At 38.6% G+C, this 26,753-nt stretch overlaps 1 protein-coding gene across 1 annotated transcript in view; it reads left to right on the plus strand.

Annotated features, from left to right (window-relative positions):
• Positions 1–26,753, plus strand: part of LOC131046697 (uncharacterized) — a 69,598-nt gene that overhangs the window by 21,415 nt on the left and 21,430 nt on the right. The window contains exons 3-4 of the mRNA XM_057980478.1: positions 21,968–22,065; positions 22,262–22,344. Of these exons, the coding sequence (XP_057836461.1) occupies positions 21,968–22,065; positions 22,262–22,344 (181 nt within the window). The remainder of the gene's footprint in view (positions 1–21,967; positions 22,066–22,261; positions 22,345–26,753) is intronic.

The following is a 26,753-nucleotide window of genomic DNA, read 5'->3' on the forward strand; positions in this document are numbered from 1 at the left end:
CAACACAAGGAGACCAAGGGCGCACACCTTGCAATAGTTATGCCGTACATGATAGATGCCAAGGGGATGCCAAGGTGCCACAATGTTAGGTGCCGTACAGGTTTAGGAACAACTTGCCTAGTGTGGAAATGACTACCTTGCCGTACGGAATTCAGTGGACGTGACTGTATGGTTACATGCCACCACCGTATGGTGTGGCCAAAGATGTGCCGTACGGGAAGAACATAACGTTGTTGTACGATGTGGAATGAAACAAGTTGCCATGGTGCAAAATAGTAGGGAGTTTGTATGGGTGCATGATGTCGTACACAATGTCACTGTACAGGTGCAAAATGAGATTGTCGTACGGGTACAATATGAAACTGCTATACATAATGTCGTACAGGTTTAGAATGAAACTGCTGTACAAGGAAGTTGGGAGTATGAGCTTCTCCATAAATTTCCTGTGACGTTGATTTTCCTTCACAAGTACTTGTACATTCCACATTACGTTGAGTATGAGCTTCTCCATAAATTACCTGTACGTTGATTTTGTGCCATCAATGTTCCCAACAGGTAGATGCCGTGTTGGTCAGCACCTACCAAGTGGAAGGTTGGCGGCCAGAGTGTTGGCTTCCCAAGACATTTCCAGGTGTCTTCTTGTAGTACATTTACTCCCGAGCCTCCTTCGACAATGGTGTTTGTCAGCTTCTTCCCCATTATTTCCATCTTGACGACTGCCGGCTTCCTCCCAATGCTCACTGTTAGCAACATTGGATCACTAGCCTCATTTCCTTTGGGTGGTGGTTTTCCCGTCAGTTCCTCCTCTTGTGGCTTAGATTGTTTCTGGATGACTGTGTCGTCACTGATTGTGTTGGGAATTGCCATTCTCAATTGCAGCATAGTTTGAAGAAGGTCTGCCACCTTGATGGGTATGGTTGTCCGTAGCACCTGCCGAACTATGTTCTTCTTTGACTTCTGCAATGATGTACCTGTAATTCCATTGGAGGTTACTCGTTCCTTTGCTAGCACTTGTTCTACTTCGGCTTTGGCTTTTCAAAATCGTTCCTTCGTACAAGAGTTTGGATACATCACCTTTTTTGTCTATGCTCTCATGAATGCCAAAACTGTGCCCTCTTGTTCCTCCACATCTTAATACCCTTCTGCTTCAGATAGTTGGTGTCATCATGGTCACCTGGTCCACACCATTTGCACAATAATTGTACGTTGTCTTTCTTGTTTTGGTAGTCTCTTGCAAAGTGTCCCCATTCACTACATTGTCGGCATTGTTTGATAGAACATCCTCTGGAGTCGTATTGTATTTGGTTTCACCCTTGTTGATTTCCATTGCTCTCGGTCGATACATTTTGTGGTTTCGATGGGTTGGACTCTCCCTATGTGAAGAGTACTTGTGTACTTCTCATCTTCAAATTGTATGGACACTCCTTGATTGAATGCCCCAGCACTTGGCAAATCTCACAAAACGTATTTCTAGGACAATTACCTTTCGTGTGCCCCTCACTTTTTCATTCAATACACCATAGCCCATTACTTTCTTTATTGGTTCCTTTCTCCGCCTTCAATTCTTTCATTATTTTCAACATATCCCAATGAAGGGCTTGTACTGTTTTGGATTCTTTGTCATTGCTACCTTTGGTGCTCTCGTCATTGTCAGTCTTCCTCTTCCCTCGAGAGGAGGTTTTGTTTTCACTCTCGATGTCCATTGCTTGATTGTAAGCATCAACGTACGAGGACGAAGGCACTACTTTCATCTTCTTGCGTAGCAAAGGGATCAATCCCTTAGTGAACTACCTCTTCTTCAACCTGTCGACTGGCTGGTTCTCCATCTTGTTCAGCAGTTCTTTGAGCCTACGATTGTAAGCCCGTACACTCTCATTTTTACTCTATTTGGTATTCTAGATTTCTGCTACAATCTCGTTGTCATCCCTCAAGAGTCTGAACTCCTCGAACGCCTTCTTTAGATTAGTCCATCCTGCCTTGTGCTTAGCGTCAAGGTCTGTGTACCAGTCAATGGCAATCTCCCAAAGGGTGGTGGGAAATTGGACCTAAGTGGATTGTTTTGATTGCCACGTTCCGGTGCTTTCCTTGCACTCTTGGCCACACGCACTTCCTGTACACATCCACCTCCAGCGTCCCAACACTTCGGGTACGTCCCAACACTCCGGGTACTTCCAGGCGTTGACTCGTCTTTATGCACCCTCTGACCGAGGGTCGATAAATCACCTAATTGCTTGGTCTTGACCACACTGTGGCCTCTTCTCACCTTTATTGGGGTCTATAGCATGAATCACTCAAGGCTGACCCAATTTCTTTTATGGCAATGGCGCCAAAATGTTTATTGCTACAACTGATAAATTAAATATAGGAAATAATAATGTACATGACAATGCATACCAGACACAACAATAAAATATATCTTTATTCGCACATGCATTTATTACAAAGAAGAAGACTAGAGATGGTCGGCCAAGGATTATAATAGATCTGACTATACCGTACTACCTTCCTTGGCTGTACACAACATATTTAAAGGACCCAGCAGTTGCCCAGAGGTACACAACCATCAACCAACCGACACATTAACTACCCGAGAGTGACAACCCACTTAATACAAACAATTAATAGATTGGCAGATAACAAATATTATCAAACATAACAATAGGCATTTTATGCTGACTATATCACATAAATCCCATGTTGGACTAAAGGCACACAAAAAACTCATTAATCATGATACATCGATCTAAGTGGCATATTGGAAAAGGCAAATGGCTTTTGCCTTGACTTGCTCAAAACAATATTTCCCAGAAGGTCACGATGCAAAAAGAATTGAATAGAATTAATTTAAAAGGCTAGAGTATATGAGAAATTGATGTGTACTTGTATCACAATAATCAATAATGTGAACATTTTGTAAGATAGAAACTTTTGTATCGGAAATGGAATTGTTTGGTAGGAATTAGGTTGAGATTTATGTCTAGATAGCAATTATGTATTTGTTAGCATCTCACTAAGGGAATTAACACTCAATTTTAAACAAAATGTTATACAAGATAGTGTGTCTAGATTTACTGCATAGTTATTTTTAGCATCAACATTTTGGATCACACTTGGTAATCCTTCATAAGTGATGCAGGAGCATCCCCAGTCGATGAACAATCTTGCATCAACCAAAAATATTTCCTTTCAGTTTTGTTCTTGTTTAGTTCTTTGTGCAATTTTCTGTGTTCTTACCGGTATGTACCGGTAGTTGCTTGTTCTTCGTGACAGATCTTATTTTCGGGTTCGAGACGGTTTCATGTGCTTGATTCCAAATTTTCAGCTCATTTGGGTTCTTTTCCGGTCAGTTATCGCTTCCGGTTGACTGTTTCTGGGTTCCAAGACAGTTCTTGTGCTTACCGGTTGGTTTTCCTTCATCACCGACATGATTCTTGGCATGTGGATCCATCTTGGGTCTTGTCCGATGTTTTGTGGCGTGTGGCCGACCTTCCTGCTAAACCGCATCACTTGGTTGTTATTTTCCGGAAAGATTTATTAATTCTTAGGGCCGACCTTATTGCACGTTTCATTTTCTTGCATTGGTGAATGTAATCTTATGAGGCCGACCCAGATGTGTTCCGGTGGGTATAAATATGATATTATGTAATCATTTGTAGGGTAGAGAAAGGAGAACTGAGAATAAGGATAGAAATTCGCATATTGTGATCCGATTGATTCTTAGTCTCGGTTGGATTGTATCTGGCTTGAAGCCTGCATGTAACCGGTTAATTACTGGATGTTCTTTGATGATAATATAATGATTGCCGGAAGTTCTATGGCTTTAATATGATTTGTTTATGTGAATTTGTTATGTTTTCTTGCTGCTTTCGTTGTGTCGCTCTCGTTGCATAAGCCAGTTGACTCTTTTGAGGGTTTTTACCAGTTATGGCTGCATTAAGTGGTATCAGAGCTGATTATGGATTGGCTGGTGGAAGAATCATTTGCGAACATTGAGGCATTCCTTGGGGTGGATAGATCGCTGATTAGAGGAAGGCTGCGCGTGTTCAATAGATCGCCGAGGGGAGGCAATTGAAACCGGTAGTCAGATCGTTGAGTTGAGGTAGTTCACCGGAGTGGAAGGAAAGATGCCGCTGAGGAGGACAAACCCCCAGAGGGTAGAGCAGATGATGGAAGACTTCAAGAATGAAGTAAGGAATGAAATCCGAAACGCTTTGGCTGGTTTGTGGAGAAACCCTGATTCTGAGGATGAATATGCGGAAGTCGGTGAAGAGCTTGAGGAAGCTGAAGAACCGAAAGATGAAAGAGAGGAAAGATTCTTGAGAGCAGTGGCGTAAGCGAGTAAAGTTCATAAAGTTGAGGTTTCCAACTTTTCCGGAACGCTGAACCTGGAGGATCTGATCGATTGGATCGGAGAGTTGGAGGACTACTTTGAGTTTGAGGATATCAAGGACCCAAAGAGAGTCCGGTTGGCACATACCAAGTTGAAAGGGCATGCTGCCTTGTGGTGGAAAGAATTGCAGAAAGATAGAGTGGAGAATGGTGAATTGAAGATCACCCGGTGGAGACAGATGGTTGCAAGATTGAAGGCCAAGTTCATACCGGGAGACTATGAATTGGAATTGTTCAAGAAGTTGCAGAACTTGAAATAGAGAAACATGACTGTGAAGGAATGTACTGAGGAATTCTACAAGGTGGTGATTAGATCTGGACATAGAGAGATGGATAGAGAAAAGGTGGCGAGGTACATCAATGGACTTGCTTTTAACATTCAAGATGAGATGAGTATGTTGAAGGTTTCCATAGTTGAAGAAGCTTACCAGTATGCTTTCAAGGTTGAGGAGAAGGTGAGGAGAAGACAACCGAATAAGGGAAAGGATAAATTCAAGATGAGTGATGGTATGAAGAAACCAGTTGAAGAAGAGGAGTCAAAACCTAAGTGGAGTAAAGAACCGGAACAGTCAAAACCTAAGTGGAGTAAAGAACCAAAACAGAAGACACCGAGGAAAGGTAGTAGCAGTACTGGTAGAGAATTTCCTAGCAAATGTTTCAAGTGTGGAGAAACCGGACATAGATCTTATGAATGTAAGCAAGGAATGGCAAGAAGTAGTGTGGCAAGTGAAGAATCGGATGGTACCGGATCTAACTGTGCACCGGAGCAAGGAGAATCCCTTATGCTCAGAAGAAAGGATACCGGATCTACTAAGAGGAAGAGTCTTTTTTGGATTGTATGCAAATCAGGTGGTAAGTGTTGCAAGGTCATTGTAGATAGTGGAAGTATTGATAATTTAGTATCTGAGGAGATGGTTGTGAAGCTTGGGTTGAAGAGGCTTAAGCATCCTTGTCCTTATGAGGTGAGTTGGTTACAAGATGATCAGGAGATAGAGATAAAGGAGCGGTGTTTGGGGAGTTTCAATATTGGGCCTTTCAGAGATGAAGTTTTATGTGATGTTGTGTCAATGAGTGTTTGTCATGTCTTGTTGGGAAAACCTTGGCAATATGATAGAGGAGCTATTTATGACTGTAGAAGAAACCTAGTTACTATTGAAAAGGATGGACATAAGTTTACATTGATTTCTTTGAAGGAGAAAGAGAAGGAGGTGAAGACTCTGAGTCCTGAGAGTAGTTGCACTACCGAGAAATCGGTGGCAGGGGTTGTGCCGGAAGGTTTGATAGAACTTGTTGCAGAAGTTATACTAGAGGGTTTGAAGAAAGATCTGATAGAATCAATTGCAGAGGTTAAACCGGAGGGTGACATGAGTTTGTAGAAGGATCTGACAGTTGAGCCTGATGGATAGGTGGAACCGGTTGACAGAGAGTTGATGGTGGCAAACCAGATGAAGTCTTGTGGCAGAACTAGATCAGAGTTGCAGAAACAGAGACAATGTGTAGATTTGAAGCAAAGAAAGGGAAACAAAGAGGGTCAGAGGTTAGAGAGGCCGGTTGAGGCACCGAAGGAGCTAAAGAAGAGGTTGGCAGACAAGGAAGATGTTTGGATTAGAAATGAGCATAGGATCTTCATTCCGAATCCTTTTAGATGTTCATGAGTTGCCTCTCATGGAACATCTTTTTCTACCTGGGTTGTCTGATGCAGGAGCATCCCCGGTTGATGAGCAATCTTGCATCAACCAAAAATATTTCCTTTCAGTTTTGTTCTTGTTTAGTTCTTTGTGCAGTTTTCTGTGTTCTTACCGGTATGTACTGGTAGTTGCTTGTTCTTCCTGGCAGATCTTATTTTCGGTTTCCAGACGGTTTCATGTGCTTGATTCCAAATTTCTAGTTCATTTGGGTTCTTTTCTGGTCAGTTATCGCTTCCGGTTGATTGTTTCTGGGTTCCGGGACAGTTCTTGTGCTTACTGGCTGGTTTTCCTTCATTACCGGCACGATTCTTGGTGTGTGGATCCATCTTGGGTCTTGTCCGATGTTCTGTGGCGTGTGGCTGACTTTCCTACTAAACTGCATCACTTGGTTGTTATTTTTCAAAAAGATTTATTTAATTCTTAGGGCCGACCTAATTGCACGTTTCATTTTCTTGCATTGGTGAATGTAATCTTATGAGGCCGACCCAGATGTGTTCCGGTGGGTATAAATATGATATTATGTAATCATTTGTAGGGCAGAGAAAGGAGAACTGAGAATAAGGATAGAAATTCGCATATTGTGATCCGGTTGATTCTTAAAGTCCCGATTGGATTGTATCTGGCTTGAAGCCTGCATGTAACCGGTTAATTACCGGATGTTCTTTGATGATAATATAATGATTGCCGGATGATTGCCAAAAGTTCTATGGCTTTAATATGATCTGTTTATGTGAATTTGTTATGTTTTCTTGCTGCTTTCGTTGTGTCTCTCTCGCTGCATAAGCCGGTTGACTCTTTTGAGGATTTTTACCGTTTATGTCTACATTAATTAGGATGAGGGTTGATAATCACACTTGGTGATCCTTCGTTAGGATGAGGAAGAACTTGATCATCCCGATGAAGGAATATGGACTGTGATCTAAAACATTGATGCTAAAAAAATTATGCAGGTAAATCCATAAGCACTATCTTGCACTACTGTGGATTTTGGAAACATCATGTCTCTAACGAAATGTGGTAGATATGGTCTTGAGACATTTAGGACCAAAGTCTTGATCATAATATGATAAATAATACGCCATCGAAAAGGTAACTTCTAGATAATTTCAAGTTTTTTAATGAAAACAAATTGTGTCATTGTTTTTCTCAATGTTTCCTCATGTGTAATGTCCCCAAATTATAAAGACCCAAATTTTTTGCCCTAGATCATAGTTTTTAATTAAAAACAAAGGGTTAGAGATACCTTTCACTTTGATTGAGATTTTGCAAACAAGTTAAGTATCATTTACAATCATAATTAATAAATAGGTCTTTTAATTAGAAATCATCAAACATATATTAGAATTATAGATCTAATCACAAGATTGCTTAAATCAGTTTGAGAAGGCTTAACCATAGAAGAGCTAAGATAGGGTGACTCAATAGGGTGCTCTAGAGATCCTCTACACTAGGTCCAAGGGTGGACCTTATCCCTCCCTTGGCCTCATGTGGCCCATGCCATCCATATGAGGTGGAGTACCTAGTGAGGCGTCCTATAACTGTTCCCCTCAATCTTGCCACTTCTATCCTACTTCTTATGATCGAACATTCTTAATACATTCATTTACCATGATAGAGGGCATGAGGAGCATTCGCAGTAGGGTGCCCCGGAAGTCCATCCTTTCTAAGCCCAAAGGCAGTACCCTTTGTACCCCTTTGGCCCCATGGGACTCCCTGGTCATATACCATGAGGTGGCGTACCTAGAAGATGACATCAACACCGTTCCCCTACTTGTAATCCTCTCATCTCTTATGATTGATTCACTTCAACAATTGGTCAATGTGGAGATATTAGGGGAGCTGCAATAGGGTGCCCTTGAACCTCAACCCTAGGCCCAAGGCCAAGACCTTATCCTCCTTGACCTCATGTGGTCCTTAACTGAAGGCCCTTAACCATCACCATGAGGTGGCCTCGTGGTCCTTAACCATGGTCCTCAACCATCTTTACGAGGCACCATACCTAGTGAGGAATCTTTAACCGTTCCCCCTCACACTCCCTTCCTTCCACATGATCGATAAGTTTATGGATATTTAGATTCAAGCATATATCTAAAGTAATCTAATAGATTATGACAGATCACCTTGCTGTAGATATGATTGCATTTGCTGATGCAGATGTAATTTTGGTCTGATTACTGCCATAATCCTTAAATTTTGCTCACAAGTCTACTATATATCTGCTCATAAGTCTGCTATAATGATCTTCAAATTTTTCATGATAATTGAGTCACCACTTTCCATTGCTGCTTTTGAGAATAATATATTATTCTCCAAACTGATCTCCCTTGGATCCTCTCCTTAAATGAACCTTCTTCGGCTTCCATTTATATCTCCCAATGTGAGGGAGAGGTCGCACCTCTCCATCACGTATGCCCTTTGGCAAGAGACACAACCTTTCACAATTAGCACCCTTTTGAAAGAGTGCAGCCACTTCCTTATCTAATTCTCATTCCTTTCCTTCTTCCATCAATCTTTCTTTGATTTAAATGCTCCCTCCCTCCTTCCTTTTTCTCTCTTCCCCCTCTCAAATGAGGTTCTCTTCTCCCTTTTATATCTCATGTTTGAGGGGGAGTCAACTTTTCATTTCATGTCTTTTGACCATTCATTAACTTAATTAAATTTTAATTATATTTAATTATATTCTTTTATATTTTAAATTAAATTTTATTTTTATTCTTTTGTATTTTAATTTTATTATTATTATTATTATTATTATCTATTAATTCCATTTCAAAGTGTGGACATTATAGTCCACCGTTCCCAAAACTGCTTGTCCTCGAGCAATGCCATAACGTTTTTTGGTTCACTCTAGTTATTCTCATATTCTAGATCAGCCAAAAATAGAAATCTCATGATGATAGGAATATGTTTACAATAATCATAGATATTCACGGAGTAGACATGCTAGAAACACATCAGGTATGAACCAAACACGAAGCATACACATAAAAACACAAAGCATACACATGGATATGCAAACATGGAGCATACACACAAATATACATGTTATTAGATTCCTTCTATTCGACTAACATGTATCCATTAATTTATCTTTACCCTGTAGGTTGGTAGGATCATGCCCTGATAGCATTTGTAATGCCCCCAAATTATAAATACCCAAATTTTTGCTCTAGATCACAAAATTTAATTAAAAACAAAGTAGGGTTAGAGATACCTTTCACTTTAATTGAGATCCTGCAAACAAGTTAGGAATCATTTACAATCATAATTCATAAAATATATCTTTTAATCAGAAATCATCAAACATATATTAGAATTATAGATCTAATCACAAGATTTCTTAAATCAGTTTGAGAAGGCTCAATTATAGAATAGCTAAGATAGGGTGACTCGATAGGGTGCCCTAGAGATCCTCTACCCTAGGCCCAAGGGTGGACCTTATCCCTCCCTTGGCCTCATGTGGCCTGTGCCATCCATATGAGGTGGAGTACCTAGTGAGGTGTCCTTCAACGGTTCTTCTCAATCTTGCCACTTCTATCCTACTCCTTATGATTGAACATTCTTAATACATTCATTTACCATGATAGAGAGCATGAGGAGCTTTCACAATAGGGTGCCCTAGAAGTCCATCCTTTCTAAGCCCAAAGGCGTACCCTTTGTACCCCTTTGGTATTAGAATAATATTCTTTATTATTGTTTAATGGTCAATATGATGTAATTTTGTACATATTAGAAGTTTTTATTTTTTCATTCATTATCGATTGTTTCTTTTAGAAACATCGATCCTTTGTATTCATTATAATGATTTATTGATCATTATGTTTTACCAATTACTTCTCCGTAATATGGTATCAGAGCAGGAAAGAAAATAAGGTTGTTTTTCAAAAAAAAATCAAAAGGAATGTCTTAAGAAATTTGGAAATCAATCTCTGTTATTTTTTTGATCCTCGTGTCTCTATTCTACCGCATGTTCACGATTTGGGTGCGGTGTCTAGGGTTTCTAACACTTTTGCATCAAACCCGCGATTTTCACAGCGACCTAGGATTTCTGCAACATCGGCTAGGGTTTTGACCCTTCATTTCTAGTCGAAAAAGTATTTTGATTGCAGATTCTTGGTGGGTTTTTCGAGTAGTTTTCTGGGTCTTCATCAAATTTTTCTGGGTTAGTAGAAATATTTTACTTCGATATTCGTGCTAGCCGTACTTCATCTTTTTTTGAAGTCTGTACCTGATTTTGCCTTTGTTTCAGTTTCACGCCTTTTCAGATTTCTCATTTTCTGTACATTGGGAAACATGCAAGATGGCGTCATTGACCAACTTAATGTTGGAAGGCAGTCAGAGATTCAACGACAAGAATTATAACACCTGGAAGCAACACATGTTAACAATCTTTGAATATCGCCGCCTTGATGATCTTGTTTTGGGAAAGGAGTCTCGTCCTACCACAGTCGGACCAGATCATGACAAGTTTGATGATTGCAATCGGGAAACAGTCATGCTCCTTAAGCTCTCCCTCACAGATGATCAATTGCCTCAGATTCCCTCTAGCAAATCAGCATTAGAAATCTGGAAGCATCTAAAGGAATTGCATGAGACATTTGACAAAACCGAGCATTCTTCCTGAAAAACCAGTTGTTCTCCATCATGATGGATGAACGTATGTCCTTACAGGAGCATCTCACAAGGATTAAGGACATTCGAGATCGACTCGAAGCTATTGGTCGAAAAATGGATGAAGAGGATATGGTAGTCATAACCTTGAAAAGTCTACCTAAATCCTATGAGCACTTTATAGAAACTCTCAATATTACTTCAACGAATGTTGATCTGAAGTTTCCAGAGTTATGCACCAAAATTTTGTAGCAGAATTGTTGGAAACAACAGTTTGGTAGTGGTGCCACTTCGTCCTCCTCAAAACGAGCCTTTGCAGCCAAATCCTTTCACAAGGATAAAGGCAAATCTCAGTCATATCAGTCATCTCAAAAGAAGGGCTCCAGCCAGTCTTAGGAAGGTTCGAAGAAGAATAAGGTTCAGTGCAACTACTGTCATAAATATGGCCATATGATCAAGGATTGTCGCAATCGGATAGCTTCCAAGCAGTGGAAGCAGGGAGGGTCTCAACCTAAAGCCAATGTTGCTGAGCACATAGAGCAGAAAGAGTATGCCTTTTACGCCTTAATGTCTAAAAGACGTCCAGACCATGTGAAGTTTTTTGCTTGGTATATTGATTCTGGTGCATCTCGACTTCTTACTCACAGGCGTGATTGGTTTACAGATTTCTCTTCCTATACTGATTCAGTCATTTTTGGAGGAGGTGAAGAGTATACCATTGTTGGCAAGGGCAACGTTCAGATACAGTCTGGTGGGAGGAATCTCATTTTCCTCAGTGTATGCTATGTTCCTAGCATGGAACTAAACCTTCTCTCTGTGAGTCAGATTATGCGGCATTCTACTCAACTTGATGTGATTTTCAGTTCCCACAAATGTTTGATTGTTGATCATGCAACATGCACTACTGTAGCTGTTGGCATTGAGGATCATGGTCTATATAGACTTGTGGATATAGGTGATTCTCCTGAGCATGCTTTTGTAGCTAAATCCTCCTTTATCAGCAGTCTCTGGCATCAGCGATATGGTCATCGAAACATTCACTACCTTCCTCAACTTGTTCTGGATGATTTAGTACATGGCCTACCTGAAATTCAAACTCAGAATCAACGAGTTTGTGAAGCTTGTCAGACTGGGAAGCAACACAAGACACCGTTCAAGGATGGTGACTCATGGCGAGCCTCTAAGGTACTACAGTTGGTCCACACTGATGTATGTGGTCCAATGAATACTCCTTTTGTTACTGGGTGTAGGTATTTCTTGCTTTTTGTTGATGATTACAGTTGTAAAATCTGGGTGTCTTTCCTAGACGAAAATCAGATGTGTTTCCTGTATTTTAGAAATTTAAGGCCTTAGTAGAAAAAGAGTCTGGTTGTTCTATTATTACTCTCAGGTCCGATAATGGGGGGGAGTTTTGTTCCATTGCTTTCTCCACTTTCTATGATACACATGGCATAAAACATCAGTTAACCACACCGTACACCCCTCAGCGCACCATTACAGAAATGGCTAGGTCAATGTTGGAACACAAGAACGTTCCTAAGAAATATTGGGCAGAAGCACTGTTTACTGCAGTCTATCTCCTTAATAGGTCTCCCACTCATGCTGTTAAGGGGAAGACTTGAGGAAGCTAATTGCCTCCGGATGATGCTAATCTTCCACCTGTTCCAGATCCTTTTCCTCCTCCAGTTCCACCTCCAGCTCCAGTTATTCCTCCTGCACCTGATGTTAGTTCTTCTACTTTCCAGCCTAAATGGTGGGCTAAGACCAGAAGTGATCTTCATCTTGATGAGCTCATTGAGGGTAGATCTTCCAGAAATAAGAGCAAGCTGCAAAATACAGTCAATTTTGCTCTCATTGCCAACGTCCATAGTATTTATGAGCCTCAGACATATGCAGAGGCAAAAGGGATTCCAGAGTGGGAACATGCAATGGACGCAGAATACCAGAGCCTTCTGAAGAACAACACCTGGGTTCTCTCTGATCTTCCTCTAGGGAAGAAGCCCATTAGCTGCAAATGGGTGTATAAGGTCAAGTATCATTCAGATGGTACCTTAGATATATACAAACCCAAATTGGTTGCTCGAGGATACGGGAGGGCATTGATTATGAGGAGGATTTTGCTCCTACTGCCAAGATGAGTACCATTCGTCTTCTTCTCTTTATTGCAGCTCAGTTTGGATGGAAAGTCCATCAGATGGATGTTAAGAGTGCCTTCCTCAATGGTGAGTTGTTGGAAGAAGTCTACACGACGCAGCCTCCTGGTTTCAAGGTTGCCGGCAAAGAACATCAAGTATGTAGACTCATGAAAGCACTCTATGGACTCTACCTTAGATAAATACAAGGCTAGATTGGTTGCTCGAGGATTCACACAACAAGAGGGCATTGATTATAAGGATGCTTTTGCTCCTACTGCCAAGATGAGTACCATTCGTCTTCTTCTCGCTATTGTAGCTCAGTTTGGATGGAAAGTCCATCAGATGGATGTTAAGAGTGCCTTCCTCAATGGTGAGTTGCAGGAAGAAGTCTACATGACGCAGCCTCCTGGTTTCAAGGTTGCCGGCAAAGAACATCAAGTATGTAGACTCATGAAAGCACTCTATGGACTCAAACAGACTCGTAGTGTCCCTGCTAAGTTCTGATATGAAATCCTAGTATTTTTCACTCAAACATTTCATCAAACACTTGGTTATTATGGTTTAATTTGCTGTTTTCAGTTTCAGTTTCAGTTTGACTCCAAGGACATTCTAAGGCAATTACTTCGTGTAATATGAGTCACAGCAATGATATAATAACATAGAAATACTTTGGAATAATAACCACACGGAATTAGAGATAAATAGGGCCCATTATGAGACACATCTACTTGCTGTCATTTAATCAAATAGTTGGCATACATCCTCAGTTTACCGACCAAATAAGATGCAATCCAAAAAACTAGTTCAATCCTCATTAAAGATCATTACATTATGCTGTCAAAGAGCCCAAGCATGGACTGATATACAAGACTGAGTCTCAGATGTTCTGAGGACTAAGGACTGATTAACACTCACATATATACAACTGAAACAATGGAATGGAGTGTTCAAAACCTGATTTGATGTTCTCTAGTCAAGTGATGTAGATGCTGGCCCAAATCCTCAATTATGATCTTTCCATGTGTAAGATCGAAACCCTCTATATACTGACCCTGCTGCTGCCAAAGGAGGTCTGAGAATCAAGTGTAATCTGCCGCCTAGATGGTCTAATGCTCTTCCCAAACTGATCGGTCCTTCCTCTCAATGTAGCGCCTTGCTCAACAAAAGATTTCCAAGCTTTAATATGTATTAAAGACTCAGATCGAAGGGTCAGAGAGCCCACGACATGCCTCAGATCAGATCCACCAAAATAATTCAAATGGTCACCAAATCGCCTTCCAAACTGTCCCACAGATATCGCCTCTTCCTCATAGGAAGTTTGGAGTCAATATAAGTCAAAATCAATACTCAATAGCAAATGAATGATCAAAATCGAAGGAGAAGAAAAATCTGCAACCAAGGTGACAGCAAGCACCAGGTGGTTCGATCTGCCCTCAAACAAAATAAATCAACTTCTTGATAGGATCAATTCGCTGACTTCCAACTTGTGATTCGAGGCACCAACATTGAATAATAAGCCAAGTCGAGGGTTTGGAAAGTCAGCACAATTCTGATGCCAATCTGCAAACTTCGATCTCACTTCTCAGTCTTCATGATGGCATTGCCTTCCTCTGTAGGCAATATTGCTGGTCTCCAATAGAAAGATGTGTATTCACCAACCCACCAATGGTCAAAATCGTGGCTAATGAAATCTGAAGCAATACACCATTTGTTATAACTGATATAAAATCTCCTTAAGCTCAAGTGAAAGGACTGATTTGTCCTTCCCAACCATCATCAACTTGTTATGCTCAAATGTGGAAAACTGAGTATCTCCCACTCCCAAGAAGAAGCTAGGGTTTTGTCCAGCCCTTCCTCAATCTGCTGAAGGTTTGCGTCCTCAGAGATTCAACCAATGCCACGCATCAGTTATGCCATCATAACCAAATCAATCTCCAATCTGCCTGATCAATCATCACCCCCTTCTATTTATCCTTTTCATAACCCATCATGAGATTCCTTCTAGAAGAGGGTAGGTACCCTTTATTATTTATTATTATTATTTAAGTGACTTTTTAATATTTTAATTTTAGTCACTTTTTAATTAAATTAATTAAATATAAAGTCACTTTTTTAATTTTTAATTTATTTAATGACTTTATAAGAAATTAAATTAACTAATTTCTCCTTATTTCTCCACTTAGCTAAAAGGCTAAGTCTTCATGAAAGGCTTGGAAAATGGGGACATTACAAGTGTACATGACACAGTCTCTTGGTTTCAATGTTGCCGGTAAAAGTCATCAAGTATGTAGACTCATGAAAGCACTCTATGGACTAAAATAGGCTCCTTGAACGTGGTACATCAAGATTGATCAATATTTGGTGCTCATGGTTTTCAACGTAGCCCTTCTGACAGTTTCTTGTATATCAAACACTCTGGTGATGATGTTCTCTTTCTTGTTGTCTATGTGGATGACTTGATCATTACTAGTAGTTTAGCACATTTGATTGTAGAAATCAAACAAGACCCGTGCAAGGCTTTTGATATGATAGATTTGAGGATTCTCCATTATTGTTTAGGTGTTGAGGTTTGGCAGACTGATGGTAGCATTTTTATTTCTCAGTCTAAGTATGCCAGGAACTTGCTTGACAGGTTTCAAATGCAGGATTGTAAACCTGCTTCCACACCTATGGAGACAGGACTAAACTTGCCAGCTCAGTCTGATTCTCCTCCTGTAGATGAAACAACATTCAGACAACTAGTGGATAGTCTCATCTGTCTCACTACCACTAGACCTGATCTTAGTTTTGTAGTGCGCTACATTTCACGCTTCATGAAAGCCCCCAAGGTTGATCATTGGGTAGCAGCAAAGCGTGTGCTGCGTTATGTGAAGGGCACTGAAGATTATGGACTTCTTTACACTAGGAGTCACGATCCTAGACTCAATGGTTTCACAGATTCAGATTTGGTAGGTTCGGTTGATGAAAGGAAATCAATATTTGGGTATGTCTTCAATTTGGGATCTGGTGCAGTCACATGGACTAGTAAAAAGCGGCAAGCAGTGGCTCTCTCCTCGACAGAAGAAGAGTACCGAGAAGCAGTTAAGGCAGCTTATGAGGCAGTTTGGCTTCGTCGGATGCTTGCAGATATGCAAATATCGCAAGCAGGTCCGACTCCCTTGTTCTGTGATAATTAGGGAGTTCTCAAACTTTCCAAGAATCCCGTCTTCCATGAAAGAACCAAGCACGTGGAAACTCATTGTCATTTTATTCGGAAGCTTGTTGAAGACGGTTCAGTTTAGTTGCAGTATGTTCCAACTGCGGATCAGACTGTAGACATTCTCACCAAGTATCTCAGCCCAGATAAGTTTGCTAAATTTAGGGGGCATCTTGGTGTTGTTGATAGATTGACCATTAAGGGAGGGTATTAGAATAATATTCTTTATTATTGTTTAATGGTCAATATGATGTAATTTTGTACATATTAGAAGTTTCTATTTTCTCATTCATCATCGATTTTTTCTTTTAGAAACATTGATCCTTTGTATTATTTATAATGATCTATTGATCATTCTGTAAACACAATTAAGTTTTTACCAATTACTTCTCCGTAATATTTGGCCCCATGGGATTCCCTGGTCATATACCATGAGGTGGCATACCTAGAAGATGACCCCAACACTGCTCCCCTACTTGTAATCCTCTCACCTCTTATGATTGATTCACTTCAACAATTGATCAATGTGGAGATAGTAGGGGAGCTGCAATAGGGTGCCCTTAAACCTCAATCCTAGGCCCAAGGCCAAGACCTTATCCTCCTTGACCTCATGTGGTCCTTAATAGATGGTCCTTAACTGTCATCATGAGGTGGCCTTGTAGTCCTTAACCAATGGTCCTCAACCATCTTTACTGTAATATGCTATCCCAAAATGCAATCCAATTTTTCACACTTGAACCATTTATTTCTGATCATACATAATCTTTAGTATTGCTATGTTCCAGGTGGTATAGCAATGATTTACAAGTGCAAATATTAAAAACAGAAATGCTATTGTAGAGTTATTGACAAACCAAATACATCCAAAATCATTATGAAGATCTGACCTTTTATTGCAACCTTAGAAATGATATTGCAATATTACAAAATGACCAGCTTCACCAATATTCAATGAGTATTCATTAATACTTTGCAGATTTAACCAGCGCAGAAAAACTTACGCCAAACTCAGCTTGAATTGGTTGCACTCCTGTTGACTGCAGGTCTGAAGTCAAATTTCCAAAATTCCATACATTAAATTCAGTTGCAAAATCTGTGCGACCCCGCCCACATGAGCTAGGGTGGATAGTTTCATCATTGAAGCTGATCTTCCCAAGAGGGTTTGCGTCTTCAAGAGAACGAGTTGGATCAAATCCAAACTTTGGAACCACAAGGGTTAGAAGCAAAGAAAGAATAAAACTCAACATACTTCAATAAGCCTCTCAATGCTCTTTTATAACCTTCTAGGTAACTCTTCAATTCCACCCTTTCAGCTTCCCTCTCTCTTCATATTTCCCTTTCTTTTAATTTATTACTTTAGCCTGAGAAATAATAAAGTGGCCCATTGACATAAAAGTGGTCACTTAACATTTAGGAATTGATGACCATTTTAATTATTTTAGGCTATTTAAAAGGGGACATTACATTTATGAGGCGCCATACCTAGTGAGGAATGTTTCACCGTTCCCCTTCCTTGCACTCCCGTCCTTCCTTCCACATGATCGACAAGTGTATGGATATTCAGATTCAAGCATATTTCTAAAGTAATCTAATAGATTATATCAGATCACGTTGTGGTAGATATGATTGCATTTTCTGATGCAGATGTAATTCTGGTTTGATTACTGCCATAATCCTTATATTCTGCTCACAAGTCTGCTATATATCTGCTCTTAAGTCTGGTATAATGATCTTCAAATCTTTCATGAGAATTGAGTCACCACTTTTCATTGCTACTTTTGAGAATAATATATTATTCTCCAAACTGATCTCCTTTGGATCCCTTCCTCAAATGAACCTTTGTGATGTCCCCATCTAAACAATCAAAACATGATGATGCCTCTCTAAAATAGAATTTAATAATAAATAATAATACAATTAAAATATAAAAATATATATATATAACCAAATAAATAAATAGAATGAACTAAATAAAATCTTAATAATAATAATAAACAAGATTTAATAGACAATTCCACTGCGACTGTCATCAGTCTGGGTGAATATGCGGCCCTCATATTCCAGGCAATCCGAGGGGGTGATTAATATTCTTTCATTTGCGTCAAAGTCCAATACGGACATGGTTTTACCTGTTTCTAGGTTATCACTGTCTCGTAATAGATGTATATGGCCTCTGCTACTGTTATTTCCGCCTACCCGATACTGGTGCTGTCTTTCCATAGGAAGATTTTAAAGCATTCAGCCTATGTTCATACACCCGTATTGTAACTACGCGGGTGGCATTTCTGTTTGTATATATTTAAAAAAAAAGCTTAATAGAGGGCGCTATCCCCACTCTTGATAGCACTTATCAAAAAAAAATAAAAAAATAAACAAGATTTAATATAAATTATATATTTATTAAATATTAATATTAATTTTCATAGTTATCAAATAATAATATTAATTATTAATTCAATAACCAATAATAATATTAATGACAGATATTAATTATTTCTTTACAAATGTTAATGAATAACTCTTTAATTCTTTTTGGCGTAATTCCTTATTCCCCCTAAAAGACAAATTTATGGGGCCCACCTCTTAATGTTAGAGTCCTCAATAAAAGACAATACGTAGTCCTACGTAAGAGACTGACAAGGCAGCAATTTTTACTAAATTGCAATAACCATGTTTTCTTATAGAGCAGCGATAATTACAAGGACAATTTAATAAAGTCAAGACAAAGTCTAAGGTTCAGTATTAAACAGAAAAATCAAAACAAGCACCGATTCATATCTTGTTCAGTAACTAAATAAATGATCGTTCGAAAGATAATGATTAATCTTGAGGAGGTGCAAATTAATCAAAGTCAAATACAAAGAACATGGCAGCGATTTTTAAAAAGAAATAGCAATTAATCCTCGTCTCATCTCAAGGCATAGATTAAACCAAATGAATGTTTTGATATGAAGATGTGCGATAGTCAGAAGGGTGCGTTTGAAGTACATCATGTTTCAGTTTAAAAAGAGTAAGCATTAAAGGAAGACGTAATTATTGCTAGAATGGTACGATTTAATTATTAACAAGAATTTGAAATAATGAGGGATGCAATATGTTAAGATAAGTAAATTATTAACTGATATGAAGAAGTGTTGTGAATTGGTTGAAAAGTTGTGACTATTTGGTAAAGGAAAACGTCTCTTCAAGAAAAGGAGATATAAGAAGAAGATTGATCAGTTGTGAGATAGAGGGACAGTAATTCGGAGAATATAATTCAGACAGAAAATATCTGGGTGAAGCAGTGTGAGAAATATGTGTGGTGTATAGAAGTAAAAACTATATATATATATATTAGAGTGTGGAGTATGCAGATGTGGTATGAATAATAATGCGAAGAATGTGGTACGTGTGGTGTGAATACATTTAAAGCAGATTTATCAGAGGTCTCACACGGAGAAAGGAAATTATTTTAGAAATTAGGGTGTTGTGTGTGGAGTTTAAAAAGAAAGACAGATCGAAGGAATACACCAAGTTTGATATGTAATTGCTGAAGAAAATAATTCAGAAGGAGAAAGTATATGCTGAGAAAAGAATTTATATCAGATACATTTGAAAAGTTCTGAACATTTCATGTTCAGGCTTTAGCAGATTTATTTAGAATCTGAGCATCATTACGAATATATTATCAGACTTGTGAAGAAGGATTCCATGCAGAGATAAAACAGACCTTGGACACAACAATCCCAGGGAAGGTTATTAAGTGAACCAAGGTTGAAATTGTTGTCTCAGGACTGAGTTATTGTAAATCCCAGAAGGGGGACATTACAACCTTCTTCCATTTATATCTCCCAATGTGAGGGAGAGGCCGCACCTCTTCATCATGTATGCCTTTTGGCAAGAGACACAACCTTTCACAATTAGCACCCTTTTGAAAGAATGCAGCCACTTCCTTATCTACTTCCCATTCCTTTCCTTTCTTCCAGTAATCTTTCTTTGATTTAAATGCTCCCTTCCTTTTTCCTTTTTCTCTCCTCCCCCTCTCAAATGTGGTTCTTTTCTCCCTTTTATATCTCATGTTTGAGGGAGTCACAACTTTTCATTTCATGTCTTTTGACCATTCATTAACTTAATTAACTTTTAATTATATTTAATTATATTCTTTTATATTTAAATTAAATTTTATTTTTATTCTTTTGTATTATAATTGTCATTATCATTTATTATTAAATCCTGTTTCAAAGTGGGGCCATTACATCATGGTAGTTATTTATTGCTGTTTTTCTTTGCTGTGTAACAAGTACATATGTGTTAGCTTGGCAGAAAAAACGATCAGTTTGATATTAACTGTGGGATATATGACATTGAGTATTTAGGGCACACAGTCTTGACTCTTGATCATTGTAAGATGCATCCAATGCCATCAGAATTACAACTTTTAGATAAATCAAGCAAAGGATTTTTTCTCAACCTTGATGATGTGTCCTCTAGATGAACTTGAATTGTTTGTAAACTTACTTACTACATGGATGATTCCAGAAGATTCACATGAAACAGCACACTGTGAAAGTTGCTCAAAGAGTCAAAAGCAAATATTTTAGATAAATGTAAGAAATGTGATGAAAAAGTGTTGACTTGGTCAGCACCTCCTTCGGGATTCGCAACATGTGCTTCCCCTCGCCTCCTGTGGATCCTTTTCTCTGGCCGCTCTCCCGTTCGTTGATAGCTCGAGCTTTTGGCATAACGGCAGCGGTGATTCCGACAATTGGTATCAGAGCGTTGGATTACAAGTTCGAATCCCAGGAGGCCTCCTTCATTCCGTCAGTGCGGAACCCTCAGTCGGTGCTGAGGGGGAGATTGTTGACTTGGTCAGCACCTTCTTCGGGATTTCCGACATGTGCTTCCTCCCGCCTCCCGTAGATCCTTGTCTCTGGCCGCTCTCCCGTTCATTGATAGCTCGAGCTTTTTGTGTAACGGCAGCAGTGATTCCGACAAAATGTATATCCCAGGTTTTATTTTTCACCTTTATTTGATGTAATTGGTTGTTTCTCTGTTTTCTCATTGTTTACCATGGTAGTTATTTCTTTCTGTTTTACTTTGCTGCATAACAAGTATGTATGTGTTTTTGTAGCAGAAAAATCAATCAATTTTGATATCAACTGTGGGATGTATGACATTGAGATATTTACGACAGTCTTGATCATTGTAAGATAAATCAAACACCCCTGAAATACAACGTTTAAATAAATCAAGTACAGGCTCCACTTTTAACCCTGATGATGGGTCCTTCAGATGAAACCAAATATTTGGTGAACCTACATACTATACATATGATTTTAGAAAACTCACATGAAACAACACACTTCAAAAAGTTGCTCAAATACAAATATTTTAGATATTCATGAACTGTGATTGAAAAGAAAGCATACTTCAATGTTTTATGTTTTTCCCTTTATATTAGCCAATTGGTTATTTCTATATGTTTTTGATGCTATTGTGCAGATGATGGTTAAATGGGGGCATCATTAGTTTTTTTCCCCAAAATTGATAGAAATAGGTTTGCATTTCACTCTATGAGAAACGAACAGATAAACATGAAAAAATAAGATGTGACATGTTTGTCCTGGCTAGATCTTTGCTTTGCATTCTTTTAGGCACTTATTCTTTGGACACTTGCACTTCCTCTTTTCTTATCCTCAGTAAAGCAGAACTGGTCAAATGTTATCCCAAATTGACACAATGATAACATAAAAGCTTCATTACTTTTCAGTTTACCCATCTCACTTACTCCATAGTCCATTGTTCCCCTTTTAATGTAGGCGTTACAGAAAACACTTGAATTAATTTTTTGTCATTGTTTGTGAAGGTTCAGTTTACTTTCTTTTTAAGTTTGAAGATTGTTAGAGGGATACAAATTCATTCCAAATACCTGTAAGTATGCCTTTTATAATTGACCATGCCTTATACAGATATATCCAAGAAAATTACTCTAAAATTCGGGATGTTGAGCGTGAGTTTGAAAAACTTACTTTGGAGTTAAAGCTCACAGCAGGCCCAAAGAAGGCAGGTATGGTTTGGCTTCATTTTTTGTAATTCATCACACAAATAAATGATCTGTATCATCAGTTGATAAGTGGGCTATTTCTGAAGTCATTTGGCTGATTTTTTGGTTACAATTTTCAAGATTTTGCTGATTAAAAATACGGTCAACATCTGAAAATGTTTACATTATCAAGTTCTATTTTTATGTCACATTATATCAGCTCTTGAGCATCTACGGAAGAAGATAGAATTATCAACGGAGAAAATCAAAGTAGCAAGGCAGAAGGAGGAACAAGCAAGGAAGGTTTGTTTTTCTAATATATAAAGCTTGTCAAAAGGAACTGATGCCTTTGTTGATTTTTTTGGTAAAATTAAGTCAGTAATTTTCTGCATAAGAATTTATTACTTTTTCATTGAAAACATCCATCTCAGAATCGACTGTTTCCAAGGCTAGAATTTTTTCTATTAATGATTTTTACCAACATTGCCGATTCTTTCATTACCGCAGCTTGGAGGCTCTATGACACAGTTATTGGGCAGTTTTGTTCATGTCATGGTCTTTCTGACTTTGTGAGGAGTACCATTAAGGTTAAACAAGGGTATTCTTGACCCTCTTTAACATTTACATTGATGAGTTGGAGGAGTTTTTTTGGGCAACATACTCACATGGATGATTGTTACATTCTACGTGAGGTGGTTATAGTTATAGCCATTCTACTTTTTGCAGATTATGTTCTCCTCTCTCATTTTGCTGAGAGCTTACAATAGTAATTGGGTGTGTTTGCTCAGTTTTGTGAACTTTGCTAGCTTGTGGTCAACCTCACGATTTTCAACATCTCCAAACATTCTCTTTCCAGATTTGAGTTCTTTAACAAGGGGGCAGCTTTGGAAATTTCTTTGACTTATACTTGGGGGTCCAATTTTCTAGTCCCTTCTTTAGCATGAAGCTTGTCTCTCATCCACATGTTTGCAAGTGTAATGCCTCTCTCTGTTTTGGAGAATTAGTGTTTCTAGATCTACTTCCAATATATCCCTTCTAAGATGCATCTTTTTTGTCACCATCATCAAGCCTATAATTTTATATGGATTTGAGGTTTGGGGTCAAGCATGGGATCCATTGACTTGGTTCATATTGAGTGGGTCTAAACTCTCATATTGTAGTGCATGATCTATTGCAAGGGAATTGTTCCTAAGAGCATTGTCTAGGCTAAGTTTGCTACTCAGCAATCGTATCTTGATGCTATCTTCCAGCTTACTTCTTACATCCACAAACTTAGATACATGGGGGTTTGTGACAAGTATCCATACTTATCTCTTTGTTCCTCTAAGTGGGTTTCTCAATTGGGCTCTATTAGGCGACATCATTTTTGATAACTTGATACTTTGAGACTAACTTGCTCCTTTCTATTGACGTCTCTATTGATAGGCTCCCTTGTTTCATGTATTCCTTGGATTTTTCTACTCATCTCCTTCCTTTGAAGGAGACCATCACTAGAGCTACTAGGAGGGACATCTTTAGGTAGTACATCCACGTATCCTAGACCTGCTCTGTTATGCCACTTATATCAAAGCTTGTTTTCTATACATAGCATTTCTTATAGGTGGAAGTGTTAATGCATTATAGCTTCGGTAAGATAAATGATTGAATGAGAGATAAATGAAGTCTCTCATTCAATCATTTAGCCTATCGATAAACTATGATGAAAAACTTCAAGCTATTGTTCCTTCATTTGATGATCATTCTTCATTTGTATATGTTCAATCTACTTAGTTCGATCAATGCTTAAACTATCGATAATTATATCATAGCATAGAATACCGATTAATTCGGTTTACATTATAACTGTGATCACCGATTATTATCGGGCTAACCAATGTATTCCGATTTATATCGGTTGATATATTAAACAGTGAACAATAATGGTTATCGGGATTAACTAGGATACACCGATTGTTATCGGGTGGCAAATTAAGCATACACCGATTGGTATCGGATGATTACTTAAGTGTACACTGATTGGTATCGGGTAGCAAGTTAAGTATACATTGATTGGTATCGGGTAGCAAGTTAAGTATAAACCGATTGGTATCGGGTAGCAAGTTAAGTATACACCGATTGGTATCAAGTTGTTAATTAAGTAAACACCGATTGGTAATTGTAACAATGAGTCAAAGGGTGTGATCAAGTAATGTCTTGATCGATCATGTCTAAAAGACATGACCGGTCAAGGCATTGCTTGATCCTCCCTGCTTGCATATACATATCAATCGGCATTTGTGAGAAGGACATCGAAATCAATAAATGCTCCTCTCACCTGCAATATAAAAGAAGATAATCAGATTTATCATATTAAATAGATAATACATAGATAAAAGTAAAGATAACCTAGAATATAACCTGCATTTTGAATTGAGAATTGAATAACAATTACATGGTATCAGAGCTATAGTTAAATTGAACCTGAGGCTGTTCAATTTTGTGGAAAATTCAAAACAAGCATATATTCAACATCACAATTCTTCTAATGGCTAGCGCTATCAGATTTGAAGATAGACTCGGAGGAGGTGATGACTTCTCAGCATGGAAGTTCAGAATTCAAATGATTCTAAAAGAAAATAAAGTCGAATCATTTGTAAAAATTGAAACTGCAGAACCTGAGACTGAACCTGACAAAACAACTTGGAGAGAGGGAAATGAAAAGGCCATCAAAATCATAGTTGATGGGGTGAGAAATAATATTATGCCCATCATAAGGAAACATGAAACAGCCTACAACATGTTCAAAGCACTTGAAGATGCATTTGAGATATCCAATGCTAGTAGAACCTTGGCTTTAAAAAGAGAAATAAATCACATAGCCATGATCAAAGGAGAATCAGTCAATGCCTACTTCATGCGAATATCAGCCCTAAGGGATGAACTAGCAACTCTTGGATATGAGATCCAAAGCAAAGAATTAACACTCATTGCTCTAGATGGGTTGCCTAGTATATGGGAAACATTCGTCCAAGGCATTAGTGCAAGGGATGAATTTCCAAAATTTGATAGGCTAAAGGCAGACTGTCTCCAAGAAGAATCAAGGTTAAATAAGAAAGGGATCAAGCAAAAGAATATAGATGAAGATCTCCAAGTTCTAAATACAAACTCAAACAATAAAAGCAAGCAGAAACAATTTAGGAAGAGAAAAGGTCGTCATGGCAAGAACACCTTCAAGAAGGACCTTTCACAGATTCAATGTTACAGATGTGACAAATTTGGGCACTATGTTGCCAAATGTCCAGAAAGAGCCAAACAACAAGCCACATTTGCCAAAACAGGAAAATCTAAAAGGGAAGAAGACCCCGAGAAGTATGTACTCTATTCAGCACTTACAAACCAAGCATCAAACAAAGTTAACTCCTGGGTGATCGACAATGGCTCATCCAGACTCATTACAGGTTTCAGAGAAGTTCTAGACTCCATGATAGAGGAGAATGATGAGGAAGTGACTATCGGAGATGACTCCACACATCCAGTCAGAGGAGTTGGAACCTGCACCATCAAACTAAAGTCAGGTGTATCATTACAACTTAAAGGAGTACTATATGTCCCAGGCATCAAGAGAAACTTAGTCTCCATATCAGCACTGGAGGATAATGGATATGGAGTGACCTTCATGGACAACAGAGTGTTGGCTTGGCCAAAGAATTCATCCATCAAGAAAGCTAAAACTATTGGTCAAAGACAAGGCTACTTGTATGAGCTGTGCACAGAGCCCAACTTAGTCCTAATCCATGAAACTACAAATGCTAATGAAGTCTGGCATAGAGGACTAGGCCACCTGAATTTTAGAGCTTTGTCATCAATGGGAAACCTTGTCATAGGCCTACCTAAGTTAAAGCAATATCATTCAGGGGCATGCAAAGGATGTGCCCTAGGTAAAAATACTAAGGGTGCTTTTCAAAATAGTACTAGGAAAACAAGTAAAATTCTAGAGTTAGTTCATTTTGATGTATGTGGACCCATGCCCGTACCTTCTTTAGGGGGATTTTTGTATTATGTAATATTTGTTGATGACTACTCTAGGAAAACTTGGATCTACTTTCTGAAGTGTAAAGAATCAGAAGAGATCCTCAATAGGTTTAAAGAATTCAAATCACTAACAGAGAACTACTCAGGAAATAAAATTAAAACCCTAAGAACTGATAATGGGGGGGAATACACATCAAAATTATTTAAAGACTTTTGTAAAAATTCAGGGATTAAGAGGGAGTTAACAATACCTTATAATCCTCAACAAAATGGGGTAGCTGAGAGGAAAAATAGGACAATCGTAGAAGCTGCCAAAGCTATGATTCTTGATCAGAATCTAAATGTCAATCTTTGGGCAGAAGCAACTAGCATTGCTGTATATATTCAAAACAGATGTCCTCACTCCCATCTTGAAGATAAAACCCCTGAGGAAGTCTTTACTAAATCAAAACCAAATATCAGCCACCTTAGGATATTTGGATGCCCTATCTATATTCATGTACCTAAGGAGAAAAGATTAAAATTAGAGCCTTCTGGAAAAAGGGGAATCCTTGTAGGATATAGTGAAAACTCCAAGGCCTACAGGATTTATATACCCAGTCAAAAGAATATTGAACTAAGTAGGGATGTGATCTTTGAAGAAGACTTAGCCTTCAAAAGAGCCCAAAGCTCACTAGAACTTGAAGTCTATATCCCTACCC

This window comes from Cryptomeria japonica, chromosome 7 (assembly GCF_030272615.1).
Source record: "Cryptomeria japonica chromosome 7, Sugi_1.0, whole genome shotgun sequence".
Taxonomy (NCBI): domain Eukaryota; kingdom Viridiplantae; phylum Streptophyta; class Pinopsida; order Cupressales; family Cupressaceae; genus Cryptomeria; species Cryptomeria japonica.